The 24,944-nt window shown below is 34.6% G+C and overlaps 1 protein-coding gene across 1 annotated transcript in view; it reads right to left on the bottom strand.

The window, feature by feature from the left end:
* Nucleotides 1–2,650: 2,650 nt before the first annotated feature.
* Nucleotides 2,651–24,944, bottom strand: part of LOC100160519 (zinc finger protein rotund) — a 61,505-nt gene continuing 39,211 nt past the window's right edge. Inside the window, exon 5 of the mRNA XM_001952292.5 lies at nucleotides 2,651–3,007. Coding sequence (XP_001952327.2) covers nucleotides 2,811–3,007 — 197 coding nt within the window. The 3' untranslated portion in view covers nucleotides 2,651–2,810. The remainder of the gene's footprint in view (nucleotides 3,008–24,944) is intronic.

Genomic DNA, 24,944 nt, shown 5'->3' on the forward strand with positions numbered 1-24,944 from the left:
ACATAAATATAATTAAAGTTATTAGTTTGAGAACATTAAGTTTTTTTTTGTTTTTTCGTTTAATTATTAAAAACTATTGGTAAGTGCTATAAAAAAAAAACGCTGCGACACAGATTAATTTCTTCCTTATGTGTTGTGGAATTTCAGTAATTCTTCTATAAATAAAGGGGGAGCATAGTTGTCCCGCGAAAAATAGTTTTTGCTATGTTGTACATTTGTAAGACGGAGACAACGCATGGGGGTGTAGCGTCCTCTTAACACATTTTGATTCAAGTTCCATATTCCGTGAGTTCAAATATATTACATATTACAGTGAAACCTCCACTAGCAGATAACTTCCAATAGCGGAAGTTTTCTCGGGAAACAAGTACAAACCAGAACCCTCTAAATAGCGGACACCTCCGAATAGTGGACAATATTTCAGTGACCGATAGTGGTTGTTATTCAGAGGTTTCACTGTAATTTTTTACGACGTAGAAACATTTCATGCATCTTTATTATTGGGCCGATTAAACTCGTTTTAGTTTTAATTGGAATTTCTTTGATTTCTTTGAATTCTTTGAAGATTATAAGAAAAATGTATTCGGAATCATCACAGTATTTTAATACCGTATAATGTAATGTTTAGTTTTTTTTCTCTACTTACGACTAATAATATAATATTTGTATTACTTACCTAGGGCAGACTGGGATAAAAATTGGCCCCGGGGAAACAGAAAATTTGGCTCAATTTTGGGCTGATAATAAAATATTTATAAGTTATCGACCCAAATATATTCAAGCAGCCCAAATTTTTGATAGAATCAGGCGGGGATCACCCACCCGCCACCCTAGCCAGTCCACTTCTGTTACTTACGCGTATGTACTTGATGGTATGGTTCAACTTGAGGTTTTCCCGTGATTGAGGCCTGCTGAAAGTAATAGATGAAGGTCATCTCATTATTATGCACACCTTGAATTTAACTGATCTGAACTTATAATAGCTGCAAACCCGTTTTCTTGACAAAAATAATAATACAATGATTAAACAAATGTTTAGTCATTAAATATCCATACATCTTCAGCCCAATCCCATGGCATGGAACTCGTCTGCAGCTATACCAAACCTATAGACGATCAGAGTATACGACCTTTAGCTCGCCATACCGAACTTACGGCCAGCTGTTGCTTAGCACGACGAGGCATAATTAAATTATTTAAATATTTATTAGGTAATTAGTATTAAGTGATATACAATGAATCAGATTTATATCAATAGGTACGATTTTATTTTTGTACATTATCATGAAAAGTTAGGTAATTTTATTCGCATTAAAAATGAATAACGATCAACAAGTTAGGGTGTGAATTTCCTGACATATAAATCATATTTTAATACAACCACAAAAAGTCAATATTATTATTAACATTTTGGTTTTAATAGATAGGTATACCTATGAATTCAACTGTGTATACACTATACATCTAGGGAACACGATAAGTTACGCAAAAGCGAATTAAGTTGTTCTATGTACACCACTATAGTGCGGTGTAGTATTTTCATTTTATATTTCATTCTGCAGCAGTATACCTACCTACCTATTCTACGATACAGTTAGAATTTATTTCGATTTGGATGATAACAATAATTTCCAGAAAAATACAGAAGGACATGTGTATATGAATATTTAGTTAAGATTTGTGAGCTGTAGATTTTAGAATGTGTATTGCTATCTGCACAGTAGGTATCTGCAGGTATTACATTTTTTTTTTTTTTTTTTTTTTAGTAACAAATATTAAAATGTTTTGTATTCTTAGATAGAATAAAGATAATTTTAATATCGTTTCAATTGCAATGCAGATATTGTCACATTTGTTTTGTTAAATTTGGCAAATGAGGGTTGAAAATAATTGTGTTAAAATGATAAGTTCGTTTATTCAACAAAACAAAATTGCCATAAATTACGTAAACATCAAACGAAATACATATTATAAATACATTAAAAATTATTATTATAAGAAAAGCTAGACAATACAGGTAACTATTTAGGGTAAAAAAAAAATAATAATAATAATAATAATGATAATAAATACGTAAATAAATAATAAAGAAACATTTGTATGAAAACAAGAACACAGCTATTATAATATTATGATATAATATATATAATATAATAATAATTATTAGAAGCACGTTCATAATGATATATATTATATAACTATAATTATACTCATTGACCTTATACTTAGTATCCATGCATATATAATATATTACAAATACAGAATATTAAGTATTATTATATGAATTATATAAAATTTTATTTAAGAAATACATGTCATGCATGACGTCGCGTGTACAATATCTTAAAACATTATGATACATTATGAACACACAGCGACTGCGATTTATGTTCAATCGATCCAATATAACGACAATAATAATAATAATAATAATAATAATAATAATAATAATAGTTATGATGATTTACCATTGATCATTGAAGGTGGAAACACTTCGTAAACAATGAAGTTTTTAAAAAAAAGAAACAGAAGAAACGATAAGACACTTATATATACATAATATTATATAATATAATATATTACTCAATATAAGTATATATTAATAAATTTGTATATATATATATAAATATATAATATATAAGTTTATATTCATATATATTTATATTTATAACAATGTAATGTAAAAGTGGGTACAGGTGCGAGTTATATAATATAGTGTTGTATGCGCGGCAATCATTATAGACATTATTTTTCACAAATTTTTTTTTAATTTTAATTTTTTTTTCGTTGGGTGGACTGGGTGGTTGGGCTTACGTGAGACTTCCGGACCGGAAATCAGTGTGTTGCGTTTCCTTGTGCCTGCGGAGGTCGACTTTGCGCTGAAAAGCACGGCCGCACAAGTCACACGCAAACGGTTTGTACCCAGTGTGCTTCCGGCTGTGCGTAATTAGATTTGACGACTGGCTGAACGCTTTGCCGCACACCTGACATTTGTGCGGTTTTTCGCCTGTGAACCGAAAAATGCGTTAAACATTTACGTAGGTATATTATAATAAAACGAAGAGTTAAATAACTTCGTGTATGTGTGTGTGTGTGTGTGTACATGTAAATAACAATAATAATTGTCACATAATAATATAGGCGTTATACATAGGCATTAGGCGTATTATTATACTATAATATATTGTATAGTACGAATATCCAAGGTAATTTTTTTCTTTTATTACTAATGATCTCATAGCCTACACATGGCATTTTATAATCGTGTTTTATTGTTAATACGCGATGAGGAATATAATCAAAGCCTTTCCCATTAAAAGTGCCTGTCAAAAACTTAGACTTCGCTCAGAAATGTCGACTCTATATTTTGCAGCGTATGAGTGCATATTAACAGGAAGTGAATGCGTATAGGTATATATATATATAATATATATGCGTAAGACAACTTTAGAACTTTCAATAATAGTACATTATACAATAACACTATATCTATATCATCCTATATTTAAAATTTTAGTTTATATGGGTAATAAGCATAATATAATGATAAAATATATTTTGTGAAATCATTTAGGTATTATGAAAGAAGCGAAGTGGTTATAAATAAAATTATTAACTATAGGTACATAAATAAATTTTCTTCTGTACTTAATGCAGACTGCACAAAATTGCACTTCTCTTTGGTAAACTTTAAAAGATTATTTGTATTTGACATTATGTATTCATACGCATTATTTTCTTAGAAAACTATTCTTTACCACAATTTCGAACCATAAAACACGACTAGTATAACCATTTAAGTGCATACAAAATTGCGATTTAGGTTTACAACGTACGTAAAATAATAGAAAACTGCGCGGTACTAATAATATTTTTTTTAAATTATTTAATATATAATGTTACAACTTATAAGTATCTTTAAAAAATAATCAATATAGGTACATATTATACGTTATATAAAGTTATATTTTTGTGTAATAATAAGTGCTCCAAAGTATATAATAATAATAATATGCAGTGGCACCAAAAAAACGATATGAAATGCAAAAAGTTTAACTTCAGCCCACGTAATGGATGGGCATGAGTGGGAGAGTATATTGGTTTGATTGAGTTATTTATATTTAAAAAGTCTCGTGGAAATAGAGCTTTGAACGTTTTCAGAAAGTATAAAAAGCGAGAATAAGTTATATCGTGATTATAAGGTATACTGACTACTGCAGGGGTTCTTGAATAAGACCATATCGGTCCTCTCATATTTATTATATTTGTAAATTGTAAACTATCAGTTACCAACAGGCAATAGTGGATCACAAATGATACACTTCTCTACTTTGTAGATGACATAATATTTTCCTTAAAATTGATTCAAATCTCATGAATCTATATGTCATGAATTTCTTCTATTCACTATTTTCACACGATGACACACCTCTTGACCGTGATTTCCTTATAAAGATCTTTTCATTCATTTTATACCATCGTTGAACTTAGAGCATCATATAAAAATTACCACTACAGGTAATTATACCGTTTTGAAATTTATACAGAGTAGCAGTGGCATATCTACGGGGGGATATGGGGGGGGGGGGTGTCAAAAATACTAAATATGTGTTAGTGCGGTAAGATCAATATAAAATTAATTATTTTTTAATTTTATATTTTGATATGTACCTATTATACTATGTTAATATTATGCTGCTACATATTTTTATGTCTACTTTGGTGTTACCCCAGACACTATAACAGAGCTACCTATATAATATAATATAATATAAACGGTGGTCGATGAGAGATGCAGTGTTTAAAAATCACTCGTGGTTTTAACAACAACATAATATTTACGACGAAAACACCCATCGAATCGTTGTATAAAACCGTAAGAAATTACATTTTCGTAAATAAAAATAAGATTGTTTTTTTTTTTATATCTATATTATTAGGTATACAGCGGGGCGCAGGTATATGGCAAACCATACAGGCGTATGTAATACGAATGAATCATGGCGGTCGTGAATAAAAACCAAATTCATAATAATATTATATATGTCCACGTGATTCGCCATATACAGATGTATATAGGAGCTGCTGAAGTATATACATTACAAAATATACGTGACGTTTGAAGGAAAATCGTATTATATATAAATACATTTAGTATGGATATTGCCGTGGCGTATTATTATATACTGATTGATGATTGCAGGGAAGTGCCAACGGCGTCTTATTGTAATGGAACTATTCAACCCTCGAGCCGAGCTTATAACATTCCTACATCGCATTGGCATACGCACCGCCGTGTATACAGATATAGGGGTATAATAAAATCAAAATTAAAACTTTTATTGCGGTTAAAAGAAATCTCCGGGGCGTTCTAGTAACAGATGATCCACCTGCACCTTGTATATCAAGTGTAGGTGCAGGCGATCTATAATATATAATTAGTATTTTTTCGAGAGTGAAATTAAAATTATGTGACTAATTATTGCCTTAACCATTACAATATAAGCACATTATCATTTTTATAAGGGGCCAAAATGATACGGTAATATATAGGTATAAATACCGATGTTTTCATGTTTTCAAAATTAAAATTCTTCGTAAAACGTTGGTAACTATTTTTAAATGATAGTGATAACGAAATAATCTTTATAAGTGATTCGAATCGCAATCGAAGACGCATCTCAATGAAGTTGAAACATTTCCAATAAAAATGTCACTGTTAAAGTTTGTTCGCGCAGTTAAATAAAAAATTAGTAATCAGGTCACACTTAAAAATGCATCGCCTTACAATACTATTATAGCTATAGCAGGCATGTGTGTGTTTTATATTATTAGGTTTTAATTCTAACTCACACATAGGTAGCCAACAAATTAAGGTAGGTATACAACTACACGGATATTACGTTTGAACGATATATTTTACCGATAATCGGAATAAAATAAAATAATATACGCATACCAAGTACATGGTAGGTAAGGTTAGGTACCTCTATATATATAATAGCCACACGTATATATAGCATCTCATCCATATAGATTTTAGCATATAAATAAGCGTATATTTATGTGGACCGCGGGATGCGGTGACGGCGCTCGCGGTCCTGCAGAGGTATTCGACGGCCCGGGGATTTTCGCGTTCGCCGCACATAATATATAATATTATATATTATGTATATACATATCTGGCGGCGGCGGCGGCGGTGGTGGCGGCGACGTGATTGAACGGTATATAGCAGCCCCTAATGAAGTTCTCCGCGGCGGCCGCGCCGAAACCGTTACCATGGTTACGATTACAGACGCCTTTCCGCCGCAGCATCCCGCCATCTGCACCGCCGCCGCCACCACCACAACTACTATGCACGGCGCCCGCTCTTCGTTCTTTTCGCGACGCACGCCGAAACACAAACGGCTCGCTCACACACGCGCGCACATTACACGCGGTTTACATGTCGACGCGGTTGTGTGCGCGCGCCCGACCGTGAGTGTGCGGGTGTGCGAACGTGTGTAGGTGCGTACGCGTGTCCGTGTGTGAACTCTCGCCCGAATGGGTGGAGTCGGTGCGCGGCCAATCACTGCACCCAACCGAGGTTTCTATTATTGCCACCGCGCCGCATCCTGCTCTGCCGCTCGCCGCCGCAGCGCCCGATCGACGGTCACCCACCCCGTAGCATTACGACCCACCGACGATATGTCGTAATATTATAAATTATAATATCGCGTATATTAGCTACTGTACAACTATCGTACGTGAACGCAGATAACGGCCCCTAGGGAATATTCGTCGCACATTGTAGGTGTATATACCTATAATATAATAATATACCTACCCACGTAATACGTATATATATATTATATAGGTAGCTGTATTATATATATATTTCGATGGAACGTTGGCCCGTATTATGTTATTATAGGTGTGTGTGCGTGCTATAGTTGTTCGTAGGGTGCCTTTAACTATAATATTATAATATCATATACGATGTGCAGGAGGCAAAGAAGACTGCAGGTGACCTACATATTAGCTGTGACGACGTAGATTAGATATAAATATAATATTTAATGATATTTTTATAAAAGTGGAAACGGGTTTAAGGAGCGGGGGAGGAAAATAAACAACGAAAATAAATCAACGATAATGCGCTCGATACGGATATCTTATAATAACGAATAATAAAAAAAATCCACGTAAATAACCATTACGCATGAGTATTTTATAGCCTATGTAGTGATGTGAAATGAGAATTTTCCCGGCGTAAAGATTAAAACATTACATACCAGCAGGGATTCCCATATAGTTGGTTACGGAGGAAAAAATATAGTCTCATTTTTACTAAACGGTGCAAAGTTATCATTAATTGTAGTCATTTAAACATTTCAATGGTTTTATATGTGCATTTTAATTTTTATGTACCTATTGTAATTTATTATTTGATTGAAATGTATTAATGATTAAAACTTAGAATTATTATCTACAACAATGCGTCAATGCCTATAATGCTAAATTAACAAAAAGCGGATAAACCTATGATAATGGATTATGTGTAGATGAGAAAATTATATCAATTTATCTAATTTGAAAAATATATGATTATACCTATACTGTCATATTTTTTTATTTCACATCGTATGCCTGTGCTTACTGTGGAAATGTGATATAACGTAGGGTTGGCCTTCGGATAAATATTATTTTTATATGGTGACCTGGTTACTGTTACATATAAATTCCTATATTATTATTATAAAGCGTTTTTTTTAAATAATTTATTACCTGCAGCTATCAACTATATTATAGTGCTACAGTATATTTAACTTTTAGGGGATTTAGCCAATGTTATTGAAATATGCTTTTTATATGGGAATATTATATACATGTATACTGTATAGTTTTCACCTTTATACCTACGTTATTTTTAGCAAAAATAAGTTGGTCGACGTGTACCGATGGTGTGTAGGTATACATGCACAGATAAAAATTATATACGATATTACCTATATAAGTATTAAGTATATACGAATTTTTGCGAGAGTGCAATTTTACGACGCTTAAATTTATCCAACTAAACTTATAAAGTTTTAAAAGTTTTTCTGGGTAAATGGGAAAAGTGTTAAATTTTACTATACACACGCAGTGCATAGTGGTAGGTATAATATAGTGAATAAAATAATACCAGTAGGTGTTTTGCCACCATCAGAAATCGACTCTGCCCATATGAACAGTCCACTGCAAAGTGCAGGTTCACTATAATATTATAGCCTATAGGCATGTTCACTACTATAAATGTATAACATTATTGGTGGTTGAATTTCTATCATAACATATTTCGTATTAGGTATGCAACAATAATATAGGTACACGTTGTCAATATAAATTTAATTTAATATGCGGAAAAACAAATCAATCAACCTGCAAGTGGTGTATAATAATAATAATAATAACAATAATAATAATATTATATGTATGTACCTAATATTATGTATATGTAATGTGTATATGCATGTGTATAATGTGCATGGAGAGGTAGCTTTAATATCGTAGGTTTATTCCTCAATTGTATATATGCAGAATCCCAAACCAAGAGCCACTTTGGAATGCGGAATATAGGTTTCCCCCGGGGCTTACAACGCGTACGGTCTGAATTATATAAGTATTGGTGTGTAATTTGTGTGTGCATATGTGTGTGTGTGTGTAAGTGGGACAGGCCATACTTCATAGCTATATAGGTATTGTTATCAAGGAGGCAGCCGTGTGTATTCGTGAAAACCGATCGTTCTACAAAAGCCTCCGGAGTGAAATTATTATAAATCGAGTAGTTTTTGTGGGAAAGCGTATTATACATTTTTTACTATGAAGCACAGGGCTATATTATACAGTACACATTTCATATATATACCTATATATAATCTAATAAATTACTCTTAAGTACTATGTATGTATTGTTACTTAATATTTATTACTTAGTACCTACTATTTTTACCAAAAGGTCGGTAAAAACAGCTCATGGCGCAGAAAATATACCGAAGCGGAACGTGATTTATATTTGTGTTTACAATATTCATATAAAACTTGGTATATGTACTACAATAGGTACCTACCCTATACTGCAGTATAGGGTACGTATAGGCCATGGCCTACCTACGTCCTGCAACCTACATAATATATTATATGGTATATCGTCTACCAAAATAAAAATATAAATCCCAATCTCGTCTAAATTTGATTTCGTCATAAAACCGTTGGATATACCAGCAGTAGTATAATAAATACCAATATTATTTTATTATATTTATATATTATGAAACTATGAAACTATCAGTGTTACTGAAAATATAAGTAGGTATAATACTCTACTTACTGATGTAGTGCTACTAAAATATACTTACATACGTAAAACATACAATTATATACATATAATATTATGTTTTATATAGATAGTTATGATTTTACATTCGCACTAAAACGCAAAATAAATATTAAGTTTTTATATATTCGTAGGTATATGATATTTTACTCATTGTGCATATATATGTGCTCAATGTGCTATTGTAGACTATAGGTACAGCGTGCACGATAAACATATAATTTTATAAATATAATAAATGCATTGTTAAGCTTTTATACAGAATTACGAGACACTTTTTCGAGACACACATAATATTATTAAAATCCAAATTTCAGTTAATTAAACTTTAATATTTTGTAAAGAAATAATATATTATATATGAATGAATTTAACGTAAATAGTAAATACTTAATGTTTGATAATCACTTTGCAATTGACGGTCAAATAATATTAATAATATTTTGAATCGATATTTATTAATATTATTGTATGTCATAGAAATTAGTGTTCTATATAATAACTGTTTGCCTATTGTAATAATTTTCTATGATCAAATTATTGATAAATTTCGAATATATTTTTCAGTATATAGGTATATATTTTTTCAATTTAGATTCATCTGAAAAACATATTAGATACATACACCCAGTATAATGAAATTTCAATAAGCTATGTTAATATTTGAATTACAGTTTTGATAAAAATATGTTTCAAATAATTAAACGTATATACCTACATTGGTATTTTAACGTATTCGTTTATTATAGCTGGTAATAGGGTGGTATGGGTATATTCGATTTTAACATATTGTATACATTTTGCATTAGGAATACCATTCTCGTATGAAATTGATATCTATAAAAGTTTAAGATTTCATGCATATATATTATAGGTAGTCTAAAAAAATGGTTTTATATCATATACGATGAAATTAAGAAATATTAATACGGTTATTGGAATAAAACAAACGTTGAAATTCTTTCAAATAGGTACACGTAATCAGTATAAATACATTGTCCAGATCACAAAAAATAAAGCTGCTGGAATAATAAAATTCCTTGTACAGGCGTATAATACGCAGTATACATTATAATACTATATAATATGGTATTATTATACGTCATAATGATAAATTGATAGAAGCGTTGAATCGAGATACGCGATAGGCGGTAAAAAAAAATACCGCGTTGGAAAAAATTCCCGGGTAGGATTTATAAGCGGAGAAAAAAAAACGCAAAGGTCCGGACCGAGAGAAAACGGCGTGTATAAAAACGATTGCACAGCAGTTCAAATAAAACGCTGCGAACAGAGTAAATATAGTAAACGTATACCTATTTATAATAGACACGCGTGCGTATATGGATCTATATTATACAATATACAGGTATTTCTATAATATTATAGTGGAGGTGCGGGTGGCCATTGGTTAGGGTGGGCATATGGCTTGTACGAGCGCCACGTACTCGTGTGCACCCGTATATATATAATATACAGTCGGACACAAAGTAAAAAAGCACATCGTTTAAACCGGCGAGGGGATGGCGATCGGGTCTGAGCAAAGGTGGGAGTGGTATATATATAATATATGAATGGATGTGTGGGTGTGTGTGTATACGAGCGGACGTTTGATTGATTCCGAGCCAAGATTTCCATTTTACAGATCGACGAGCGCGCGTTTCTCTCACCTCGTCCCCGTCGCTCCTGCCGCAGTCGCGCACTGCACGTCTGCACCTACCCCTGTGGCCCAAAACCACCCCACACCCATATATATATATATATATACAGATACACGCACCCCGTCGCGAACGCCGTTCCGATTGCTTTATATACATGCTAGCGTATACAGCATTCGGTCCAGTAATAAAGTCCCGGGATTTTTAAATGTGTTCATCGTCTTATCAAATTCCGTACGTGCTCGGCATTCCCGCCACCTCATATCTTATTTACCAATCGGTCGTCAATATATCAACTCCCGGATTCGTCTCTTACACAGGCACACAGCACTATATATATATATATATATACATAGGTCTCCCGCAGGACTTATTTATATATAATTTATTATATAATGTAGGTACGCGCGTGCAACTATATATTATATATCCGTTTGTCGATTTTTTTTCTCTCTGCTTTTTCTCGTTTACCGCTTTCCCTCAGTGTCTTACACACACCACACCGTCCTTCGTACCTACAGTATTATTCTATAGGCACCTACGCATACCGTATATTATACCATGGAGGTGGTATATCGTACGAGTTGTAATATTTGATTAGGTTTATTAAACGTATAGCTAGTACGTGCGTGCGTGCACTATATAATATGCTATATGTACCTATAGCCCGTAATTGTCCCCTGATGCGGTAATTTTGGACTGTCACTGCTGGGACTTTTGGTTTTTACTCGGTCAAAAACTCTCCGCCGCTGCGTCTCGATGTGCAGCCAAATCGCATTAAATATTATTAATATTCTGACCAGCTACACCTTAGGTTAGGTATTTTTCAATATAGATATGTCAGTGATATTAAATCATGTCTTCCCTGGTGTTAAATTAAAATCTTGTGTGATTTCGTTTTTATGAAGAAGTCAATAAAAATGTAATACTCGTTCTACCTACCTACTCTAAATAGTGGTGTAAATATGATTTTTATTCGGCGTGGGAGGGATCAATGACGGAAAAAACCTTAAAATTGTTGTCGAGGTTTAAATGCCTAAGAAACTATACATTCCCGTTTATCAATACAAATATTCATAGATACTCATGTCTTATGTGATTATTGAAAGTCAAATGATTAAAATGCTAAACTTTTCATTAGCTGTTTTTAAATTATTATGAAATTCAAAATGTGTAGTGAAAACTGGATAAACATAAGCATATAAGTATTATTTTAAATGCAATTGGAGTTAGACAAACTACTGCAGGGACTGCCTTGTAGATATATGATGGTTACAATAAAAAATATAGATTAGGGAACAGCTGGACGCTATTGACTATAGAGGATTAGACGGCTACCAAACGTCACGCATGTAGTTCTGGCGAAGTTAGGATGGGTATAAAGTCATATAGGTATATGTATCAGCTTCAAGTGTAATAAGTCATTTTAATTAGGTCGATTTATGTTAACAATCGTATATATATATTATTATAGGGATGGAACAAACTCACCAATCACTATACATTAGATACAGTCGAGTCTCGATAACTCGAATGTCAAGGGAGATAAAAATTAATTTGACTTATCTATTTTTCAAGTTACATATAACTAGTAAACAGTAACATTACACACCTAGGGACAAAAAAAAATTCAAGTTATCGAGACTCGACTGTAATACATACTATATGCATATTATTACCTATAGTGCATTATTATGTGTTCTATACTAAGCTAAATAGGGCTTTTTTCAATAAATATCAAAATATTATATTTATATATTATATTATATAGGTGTACGGGAAAGAATCCACGCTACTCGAGGGGTTCCAGCACTATGTCGCCTATATTCACGTTATTAACTTATCATAGTCCATAGATGTATGCATACACACGTGCTTATTATAATACAATTATTATACTGTATATCATAATGTGATGTGTGCGATTTGACAGACGCACGCTGCTGTTGCACTACAGCGGCGGCCGAGTATAATATACGCGCAGACTTTTGAGATTTGATCGAACCCCTCAAACACTGCAGCGAAGGATATATATTTATTATTACATATCATATAGGAAGACGTATAGTCAAATTAAACTATTAAACCGCCTCCGACGCGCGAGCGGCGTTTATTATGATTTATGTGTTCCAATAAAAGTCGTCGTCGCACGCGCACACGCACGGCCACCACTACGCCTGCAGACACGGAGTCATTCCAGACCGGCACTTAACGCTCTCGTATTATATATATATATGTGATACGTCTTGGGCGCTATATTATTATTATTATTATATATCTATACGATTATTATTATCTACGCACACACACACACACACACACACATATATAGTGTATACGTATAATATTATATACGACAGAGTGCTGCACGCGAGAAGAGGGCAATAAAGCTAATATCACGGGTAGCGCGAACATAGGGTCGCCGGGCGGTCGACAATGGAACAAATTTTTTTCCTCCGCTGCCAATTCCCCCGGCGAGGCTCCGCGAATTGCTCAGCTCGGCACCGCTATTTAGGGTGCACCGGCCGTCGTCCCTGCAGCAGCACGATATTCTCTTCCGAAGTCTGTGTATATATATATATATACACACGTATATACATAGAGTATAATAATACTTAAACATATCGCTGCACAACATTTTCTATCGTCATTACACTAAACAGACTAAAGCTGCACACATCATAATACAATGTTATGGTGCGAGCTTGATGTGTGCAGTTCGCGACTGCAGTACACTGTAATACTGCACACGTCATAATATAAGGACTGCGCGCATATACCTAATATATTAATATTATTCTAACGCGATTTTCGCGGCCTCACAAAACGGACTGTCGCGTTAACGAGCTTGGTATTATAAACTACAGCGAGGCGTATATATGTGTACATTATATTATTATTATTATTATACATGTACGTAATTCGACACCGTTTCACGCGGTCCGCGGCTTTATAAACGGATTCCGTCGACTGTCGTGGGTGCGGTGGGTCCCGAGCGTGTCACGTTTGACACGTATACAAAACAAAATATGTACGCGCACTATTGGCTTACAGTGCGTTGTTTTCGTCGATGTTTGCCAAAGGGTATATTATACGATGTTAATATTATTCGGCATGACATCCCGATCGGTATATGTGTGGCGGTATAAATGGCTTAACCGAAACCGCAGAACCCACGACGTATAATAATATACAATGCGTATTGCATTAAGGAAACGACGAAAAATTATCAAGTCGGAATGAGCATCGTCCCCTGTGCTGCCACCGTGCAACTGCAGTGAAAGAGTGTATAGAACTGCCAGTATCCATCAGTCGCATGCGGCAATTGCAGATTACTAAAATGTATGATATAAGTATCCACAGGGGATATACAATACAATATCGTATTAAATATTTGAACGCGTTTCGCATTACACCACGAATAACAATACAATATTCATCAAATACATAATATTATATAGATAAAAAACTAAAATTAATATTTCGATAACAGGTATGGATCTGAAAGTCTGGAACCTCATAATATCTTATTGTCAGGTATCTTTTTTTTAATGTATAAAATATACCACGGTAAAAGTTCTAAGCATAGTTGTATGGAATCAACCCCTGTCCCAGGAAAATCGACCGATGAAATTCGCGCCATCGCATCATCAGCCCGATTTTTACAAGGACTAGTTAATTTTTTTCTACGAAATCGCACTCAATTTGGAGAGTTAAATCTGTATTGCTTTATGCTTACATTGTATTGTTCAATATTTATCAAGTGGTGGTACGCTTAAACTGATTTGCTCATGAAGTTATTCCTAGTATACACTTGAACCAAAATACACCAATTCCGTGGGCTGTATTCAATCCACCAAGGTCGGATTTGTCTACAAATTCCGTTACAATTTGCCCATTAACTGATAGGTAGGTATCTCCACTCAAACAGCAATACACCAAACAATAGACTCCGTGTTTACTATTTTATCTCTGTTTATTATTTTCTGGGTGTAATAGGTACAGTAGGGATATATATACAGTTAGTATATTATACATTTCTACATATACCTATAAATTATAATCAATACATAATGTACATATACTAATAGATAGAGATACGTAGCTAGATGGTTAAATTATTAAAAATAAGTCATCGAAAGTATTGATTATAAATGTATTTTATATGTGGAATAGAAACGGAAACAATTACCAGAAAACCCATGACTATCGACCGCTTACAAAAATGTATCAAGGAATAATTCGATTTTGTTATCGTATAGGTATCTACGACGCAGATGGTTCTAATAGGTAATAAAGCTGACAACTTCCCTCCTGTTCGGTGATATATTACATATATAATAATGATTTCGTGCAAAAATATCAAAAAAATCAATGAAAATTAAATCTCAAGGTAAATGAAAATATTAAATAAAATAAAACTATCTAGAAATTCACTAGGCTAAACCGGTGAGAAAAATAACACATCGGGATGTTTGGACTGGAATCTTTTTAATTTAACGGTATCGGTTCCGGTACTGGTTCTCCAAAAATAAAATAACTGTTCCTGGTTGGTTCTGGTAATTTTTTGATTAAAAAAAAATAAAGGTATCGGTTCCAAATTTTGGTACTGGTTCTAGATAATATAAGTACCAAAAAATATAATAATTTAAAATACCTACCCGGAATTCGGGTTTAATTAATAGTATGAGAAATATTAGAAAACTCATGTGGTTCATATATAGTTTATACACAAAACAGTAATACCACTGAATTATTATAAATACAGTTATTTTATTTCTGAACCCGAAAGAACCTATTTAATTTAAAAATTCAGGATCGGTTCTAGTACTTTATTAATTATTTGTTAAAATAAAGGTTTCGGTTCCGGTTCTTAATAATTTAAAGGTTTCGATTCCAGAACCGCGGTTCTTTTGCTCCTATGCCTGGTTTGGACCATATAATCTACATGGTTCATTATCCCGGTGCACCCTCATGAGGGATAATGTGGGATAATTTTAAACCAGTTTCGCTTAGGGAATTTCTAGTTTATGTCCGACCACCGTTATCACTTAAAGAATCGAACAATATTCCAGGCAGGGTGCAGACTTCGAACGTCAATATATAATATATACTATTGTGATGAGACAGTATAATAATTTGATTTAGAACATCACTATTCGTTAGAGAAATTACAACGATAGTGTTACACACTTAAAATGTATGGTATATATTTATCGTGTTTTTACACAGTGTAAAATTGATTTAATCGTTTTAATATTATAAATATAAACGTTGGAATCTTAAAAATAAATCTAAGGTTTGCTCGAATCATCCACGGTGCAGTCGAATCGTAAATCCGTCGTTATATTTCGTTCAGTGTGCACATTACATACGTGAAAGATTCTAATTAAATTTATAATAATTTACCACCTTAAATCTACATTATAATAGGTAACTAAATAAACAATTTGTAGCGGGGTCCGCGTGCATAAAATGTTTGATCCACCTGCTGCTGTGGAAGCAGCAGCGGACGAATGAACCTTGTTAAAATATTATGACGATTATCTCGTCGTCGGCTGCCCCGTGTAACGGTCGAATATAATAATACGAACCGAGACTATATAATAATAGTATTAAATAATAATAATAATAATTAATAATATTATACGAACGGCGATATTTTGTAATATAGTCGGAGTGCGCCCGTCGTCGTTTGACACGTGCAAGCGGGTGGCCCGGCGGTCTCTCTCGTTGCGTGTGTACATCATAATCATAATAATAATAATAATACGCGTGTATGACCCATGAATCATTGTACTTTACGTGTATTATATACAGGGTGAGCGCATTCTATAACGAGATTACTCGATAGATCCCCGGTCTGATGGTCGTGCACACACTGCACACCGGTGACTTGCGTGTTCCGGGTAGTCGGCGGCGGCACAGTTTATAATATTATATCCGTTTCGCCTCGAGGGCGGCGGCGGCGGCGTCACTTACGCGCCCATATTATTAGATTTAATTTTGCGTACCACGAACAATGCGCGCGTCATTATCATGCACAGGCCCCGAATTTAAGACCCACGGTGGGGTAGGGTGAGAGGGATGAAATCTGGTTATCGTCTCATTTGCGCGCAGTGTACATTGTACAATACGGCCATAATATTATAGCCGGACGGGTGTCCTGTTCCAAAAAAATCTTGCGGTGTGGTAAAAAATTGATTACGATCGACGAACGCGCGTATGTCGTGCAAATGTCACCGGCAAATTGCTCGGATCGACGCGGGTACGTATATTGGAAGAGGTGACGAGGGGGGTACCTCAGGTGGCAAAATGTTATTGGGATTTAGAGGCAAGGCAGCATCATATTATTTTCCAATATAGGTATTTTATATTTTAATTATTCTTAAAATGTTTTTGTTAGATAGGCAAACAGATCTATACCAGGGGGTGGACACTTTTGGGTGGCAGGCCGATAACAGAAAATCATTCGCCATTTTATTTGAGGTGGTTTTATCAGTTTTAATTCAAGATAAGAAACATATTCTAAACAACATTACAGTTTACAAATCACTAATCAGTCTAATCGCTACTTAAAATTGATAAAAACTACCTCAATTAAAATGGTGGCTGATTTTTTGTTTGGCCCTATATTAATGTATAATTTGTTATCAGTGTCCATTCTGATTATTCTATTCTGTGTCTATACCAAAGATTGAGGTAGGTACCTCTGAATTTTGTGTTGACATTTAAGTATTATTCCTTAATTGTATTTCTAGTTTTGTTGTAGTGTATAGTTTATATAGTTTGGTAGTACATTGTATTACCATTTACCTATCTTGGCTATATTTATTGTCTTAGACTTTAGTTAAGGCAATCTGATAGCCTTTTTTTATATTATAAAAACAATAGCATATTAAAATGAGTGGCAAGATAATAAACACAAAAGGTATAGGGTATGGCTTCAAGAAAATTAATTATTTAAAAATTAAAAAATTTACTTTTTATTATTTCTTCTATGTACCTAAATTAGCCAATTATTTTATCATAAAGAAATCTGAAGATTTGTCTTGACCTATGTATCAAATGTTAAGTGTTTGAAAAGCAAACTTTTTGCATCCAATTAATTGCCAATGATATTTTTTTAAAGGGGTAATAGGGATGGGGGTTTAAAAACTTAATCCAGGTCGTCAATACTCTAAATACGTTTCTAGCACAATTTGGAAATTTCTGCATTCTAAACATTTTTAGGTAATAGAAAACTATTGAAAGTTGAAACTACAATTCAAAATTAATTTCCTATTTTAATTTTTTACCTAATACTTAATTAGTAATTATTATGGGTACCTACCTATAATGGCATAATACATACGTATACGTATGCGTATACGTATACCTATAGGCGTAGCTACAGGATATAGTGATGTTTGTATATTTTTTGATAGATCATTATCAACTATCAAGTTAATAACAATAATTAAGATTACACTCGATATGATTCTCATGTATCTGTATTTTTATGATTCGTACATTTCCAAATTTCCAAAATATAAATTATTAATTTGTCACTTTCATTTTGGTTACCACATACCTACCTACGTACATAAATCTATTCGTTTATAACCGTGTACGGTGAGTACGTCAATGAGCATCATAACTTAAAGTATGTAGGTAGTTAATACAATTAAATATTATGAGCATAATGAAAAATTAGTTAAGATTATTATACACGAAGTGTTATTAAGTTGTTGCTCACATTTTTTATACAGGTAAAAAAATGTCAAGGAAGTAAACCATGTTTCAATAAATAATAATAAAATATAAAATTATAAGTATTTCAAACTATTTAAATTTTTAATTTGTTACTCATCTTTAAACATAGATATTATAACTTGGATAGAACTTCACATTTTACATTAAGATTTTTGATTATTGTATATAATGAGCGTTGTATAATATTATATTGTGATGATTTTTATTCTAGGTACCCACATAAATTAGGCATTATATAAAATTCTCATTTTCTTACTTTATACCTGTATAACAAATTATATTCATTCACAATATGAGGTATCAGATATATACGAAAAAATAATGCAATACAATTGTCACGATTGATACGTATAGGTGCACTATAATAGCTGCGTGTTATCCGATCGTACATGCGTATTAAAATATGAGTTAAATTTATTAGACACATTATTATAATGTATATCAGTATATCACCATCACTGCAGCCTAACAATATTGGTTTTTACTTTTTGAGTGAAATAATATACATAATAATAATATGATGTCGACCCAAAATATGTGTAATCGGAGACGTGCGTTGGTCTAAGAGCTGTTGGGGCGCTGCAACGCATTACGACAAATCTTCGGATCTCGCAGTGTTCATTCATACACATGTATGTATTTCATGTACATGTATTGTTGTATTATGTGACATATTTATATTCAGTGTGCGTGCATTTAAGTAATACCATCATGCGTTGAATCATATTATTATAACCGATAAGCGTGGGCGAGACATATTATGCTAAATTGCAGTTACACCTAGGTATATCATTTTGTTTTTTTTTTTTTTTTTTCACAGAAAATGTCTTGTTGAGGGTGTATAATATTATAGTGGATAGTTACTATATACTCGTATTATAGGTAGTGGCAGTTTTCTGTAACGAACGGGATTACATATACATGAATACATTTGAATAATATTCTTTTCCTCTCAGGAAAATTATGCAAAAACAAATCGGAGGAGGGGGTCATGCTCATCCTATTCTTTAAAGGTATGATCTTACGCTAGTAATCATTTCTATAATGTTCAATGTCTCTTAAGCAACCAGATAATAAAAAAACGTATCTATAGATAAACAATGGCGTAGCCAGGATTATGAAATAGGGGGTGTTTTAAGTATAGATTAAAACCAAGTTTATACAGTTTTCGTATATAAATAAATTTAGGGTTCAGGACTTGACTTGTTGCACTATAAGTTATCGAAATAAGCAGTCAAAATTCTCAAAATATGCTTAAATATATGCACTATGTAGCAACATTTTTATATTATTTTTGAAAAATCATAAAACATATTGCAATTTAGTTAATAAAAAACTAAAAAATAAGTAGGTATATAAACCTGATAAATAAATAAATAAATAAATAACAACTTAATTTTTAAAAATACTGGCATACAATACTAGGTTAATAAATAAGTAATAACGAATAACGTGATATGCGAACACCGTGATAAACGAATACGTATCTACTGATGTTCATTTCTTCGTACAATCTACGATCTAGATGTTATCAAGTTTTGTCACAAAGAGCCTTATGAAATCTTACATATGCAAACATAGAGCCAACTGTAGCCAAACTCCACCAACAACTTTAAAAGCCCTCCGCCCTGTTTACTTAAAAATTTATTTAAAATTTACTTAATTTTTTTAAGCTTATATTCAATTTTATAATAGTATTGTATTAGGCTTCGGCCTCCCTAAATCTCAAAATTATCGCCTATTGTACTTAACCAAACATAATATTTTTTAAGATATTTTTCTATGTTATCCAAATATAATTTTTTCCGACAATTGTATGTACATTTAAGTTAAAAAATACACAAATATGCAAATTCAAACTTTGTATTTAATTTCGCCATTTCATAAGACAAATTTATAACTTGCAAGCAGTCCCGAACCCTTTAAAAAAATATATTTATTAGGAGGGAAAATACAGTTACGCCACTGTAGATAAAGACAAATAAATTGTATATGCATAAAACTGAACATAAAAAAATACATTTTCATCTGGTCAAATATCAAACAAATTTTTATTTATAAGTTTTAATTTTAATTTAGAAAAATATCACAATATTGGTTAAATAAGGGTTGTCAAAAATAGTATGAAAACTAAAAAATTCTTCTGACAACTTCAAATCACTATAATTATAGAGAATCGCAATGACACGTGTAAACGATATGGCATCAGGAGGAAGGTACGTACGGCTTTTTGGAGTACAACGAGTGAGCTGAATTTTTTGATTTTATGACGCCCATCGGCCGTGCGAGCAAGCCCGGGCAGGAAATAAACAAACACACGCACGCACTGCAGATATTATATAAATATGATAATATAGTTATAGTGAAATACTCACACGCTATAGATGTATAATCGTAGTCATGATGATTATGGATATTATGGGTATTATGATATATAACACACGTCCCTCCGGCTGCGCGCGTATAGCCCTTGACGTAGTCAAATCCCCTGTGCGATAAAGACCCGCGCGCTAATAATTAACGCGATTGGGTCAGAGCTCCCGAGGGATGTTTAGCACAATGTATATATAGTTTCACGCCATTCACAGCGACTACAATATGTATATATGTATATGTATCCTGGGCAAAACGTCACGCGGCGGTCGCCGTTCGTGTCCGTGTTTTTTTAGTTTTTTATATTTATTATCAATTTCCACATCACTCTCTCTCACGCTCTCTCTCTCTCTCTCTATCTCTTCTCACTTCCTACCACTCCACCATTCACCCTGCTCAAGGGTGCTCTATTTTTATTTCCACCCTGACTTGCTCTTAACCCTTGTAATAATATAGTATTAATATTACGCGGCGGACCGACCTACTACTATACGTTTTTTTTTTTTTTTTTAAATCCCTCGACAGAATAATGTAATAATGTACGTCTATACCTACATATACGCGTAGGTAGCAACGTATATTTGTTTTATGTTGTTATTTCATCGGAATTTTGGCCAAGCCGTTTAAGAAAACATTACATAAAAAAAACCACAGCAGCAATTTTTGCACAACCATTGTGGTACAAAAAGTATGGAGATTTTTCGAGTTATGTACACGCTGTAAATTACCTATATATTGTATTGTTGTACATTTTTCGTACAATGTTTACACAATGTAGAGTACAAAGTTGATTGTTTACCGACCGATGATGTAGAGTACCTATATATTATTATTATTATTATATGCGTCTGTTATAATATAGGTATGCAAAATATATTGTATTTTTTTGACACTGTCGTTATTGTATTTTGTAATCTAAAACTCTACATGAGGGGAACTGACAAAACGTGTAGAACCAACACATTTTCGACGTAGGGTCGATATAATCCACTTGAAGCGATTCCGTTATTTCATATAAAACGATGACTATCTATATTATATATATATATACATAAGTGGTAGGTACTTGACGTTATTATTGTAATACAATATTATAATCAAGCTGAAGGTTTTGTTTACCGCGTCTTCGGTGGGCTTTGAGTCGATCGATATTACTCGTGTACCATAATAAAATTATGGATATAAATGATTTTCTCGTTATTTTTGTATGTTCGTACGTTGTATTAATAATTAACTCGAACATTCTAAGACGACATCACCGCTCAAAAGTGGCGGAATCGAGAGCGGCGCAGAGACAGTAAAGTTAGCAAACGAGAGAATGGAGACGTGAAGTAGATAAGCTGCAGCAGGAGAGAGACGAAATAAAAAATAACCGATAGGTACGGCGCGTGAAAACCGATATATTGTTTTGTTACCACAGCGGTAAAACGTGAACACGGGACGAACGCGAGGGGGTTACAGCCGTGAGAGGGACCGTTCGGGGGGGGGGGGAGGTGGGGAGGAGAGAGGTCGAAAACGAAGTGAGACATCGAGATTGCCGTTCGACAGATGGGACAAGTGTACTTACAGTATATATATATATATATAACAGGAGCGTATAGCCAATTCCAGTCGAGTGTTATTGTTAACGTTGGAACGACGGCGAAAAAGAGAGAGAGAGAGAGAGAGAGAGATCGACGACCGAATACGCGCGCGCACACAGTCACAGTAATACGTATAAAACAACTGCACGGGCGTGCGGGTGTGTGTGCGCGGTGAGTGGTGGGTGGGAAGAACGATTGCCGTGTGGGGTGGTGGCAAAAAGGCGCGGCTGCCACTTGCAAGGACGGCAATATATAAGACGACTGCCGTGAGATGTTGAGCGGGCGGATGGAGCGTGAGTGGCGAGAAAGACTTGCACTTCGTCGCAGTGGCGACAGTAGCGTGCCCTTATGTAATAACAAATAATAATAATAATAATATACCTGCTCGCACGGCTGTCGATCGCCCCGCTCACACGCACTGTATACGCTACACTGTGACAGTGCAGAGTAATAAAAATAATAATAATAAATGTTATATTATATTATTGATGTTGTTATATATATATACGTGTAGGTTGTCATATAATGATCGCGTTTTATTTTTTTATTGAACTGACATTTTACTCACAATGTGACTATACCGGCCATGTGTTAGTATTAAGCCGGGTTCACAGCTATATATACGTCATCAGCTGTCGTTTCGTGTGGCTTTTATCGTATTCCGATTGGCCATGGTAATCAATGATTACTAATCATGCAAGTATCAATCGCTAACCATGTTCTACTAGGGAATGTTTAGAGTTGGGTCGAGTTCAACTTTTGGACACGACACGACAGACGAAGTAACTGTGAACCCATCTTTATATACATGATAATACGCGTATTGGTACATCGATATACTGCTTTATTAAATTTCACGATGTCACATTTTTAAAGGAGAACAAATACACATTTCCCCATTGTTTTAGAACTTATTTGCATATACCTATGACATTGCATACACCTCTTATTTTTTTTTCACATTAAACTGAGAATCGCGGCCATTGCGATTCACGGGACCCGTAAACGTTTGTAAAATGATAATAAAAAGCAACGTCGGAAGAAAAACCTGCAGCTGCACAACAAAGTCGGGACGTCACCCCAAAATAGACGTAGTAGAAAGTCGGGTGCACACACTGCACACGTGTGCGCGCGTGTGTGTGTGCGCGCGCACGCGTCTGTGTGTGTGCGTTGAATCGCATCGCGTAATGGCGTATATATATGGCTACGTTGAACGGCGTCGGTTAAAGTGAGATTGTTATCGGTAACGAGATTTTGCTGGGCGGCCGAAAAAAAATAAGGCAAAAGGAACGATAAAAAAAAGGAAATGTGAGAAACACGGTGGACAGAGACAGGACGATAAAGGGGGGGGGGTGGGATGAGTGGGACCGAGAGGAGTTGGGCGATGGGCACCGAAGCCGACGGTGAATAAAAAGGGCTCGCGGCGGCGGCGGCGGCACGCGCAATACCTATACATATGCGTAGGACGGGAAAACCGCGCGCGGCGTCAGGTGGGCCGAGTTTGCCGCGGCGGTGGACGGGTCGACGGCGGACGGCGGGAGGACGGTAGGAGAGATACGCCCCAAAAGTATACGCGCACGAGCCGCCGTAATTTGATTAGCAGGTACTGACTGGCGGCGCGGAAGCGCGCGTGATGTGAGTTCGTGCGCGCGCGCAGCGGAGAGCGGGAGGTTAAAGTTTGGCAGAAGGTTTACTAAAATCAATCTACTCGCCGCCGCTTTCGCGAAGTGTTTTTCCGCGGTGGTTATATACCGACAGCAGTGCAGCAGCCTCTCCAAAGACTCGGCGAGCGCACACTCACGCGTGTTTATGTATGACGGTGGTTTACGGGTGCGGCGGTGACGAGAGGTTTTCGAGGGACGCGATGAGGTTCAACTGCGTGTATACGGCGCGAGGGATTATATATTAAAGTGGCCGCCTACTCCCCCGCCGCGCCGGCCGCCACTCGAGCAAAGCTGCTTACGAAAATATTATTTCAGTTCACTCTAAATGGATTCGGACAGACTCTCTACCGCAACTGTTATACCGCGACCGCCGCATCATATAGGTACCTCTACTGGTGGCGTACGCGCACACAAACGCACAGGTTATTTCTCTGCTGTCCCCCTCCCATCCACCACCCGACACACTTCTTCACCCGATCTCTTGACAGAACCTTTCCTTTCGGTTTATTATACGTATTATATTTACTCTGCAAAACCACGACCAACCACCGCCAA

This window comes from Acyrthosiphon pisum, chromosome X (genome assembly GCF_005508785.2).
Source record: "Acyrthosiphon pisum isolate AL4f chromosome X, pea_aphid_22Mar2018_4r6ur, whole genome shotgun sequence".
Taxonomy (NCBI): domain Eukaryota; kingdom Metazoa; phylum Arthropoda; class Insecta; order Hemiptera; family Aphididae; genus Acyrthosiphon; species Acyrthosiphon pisum.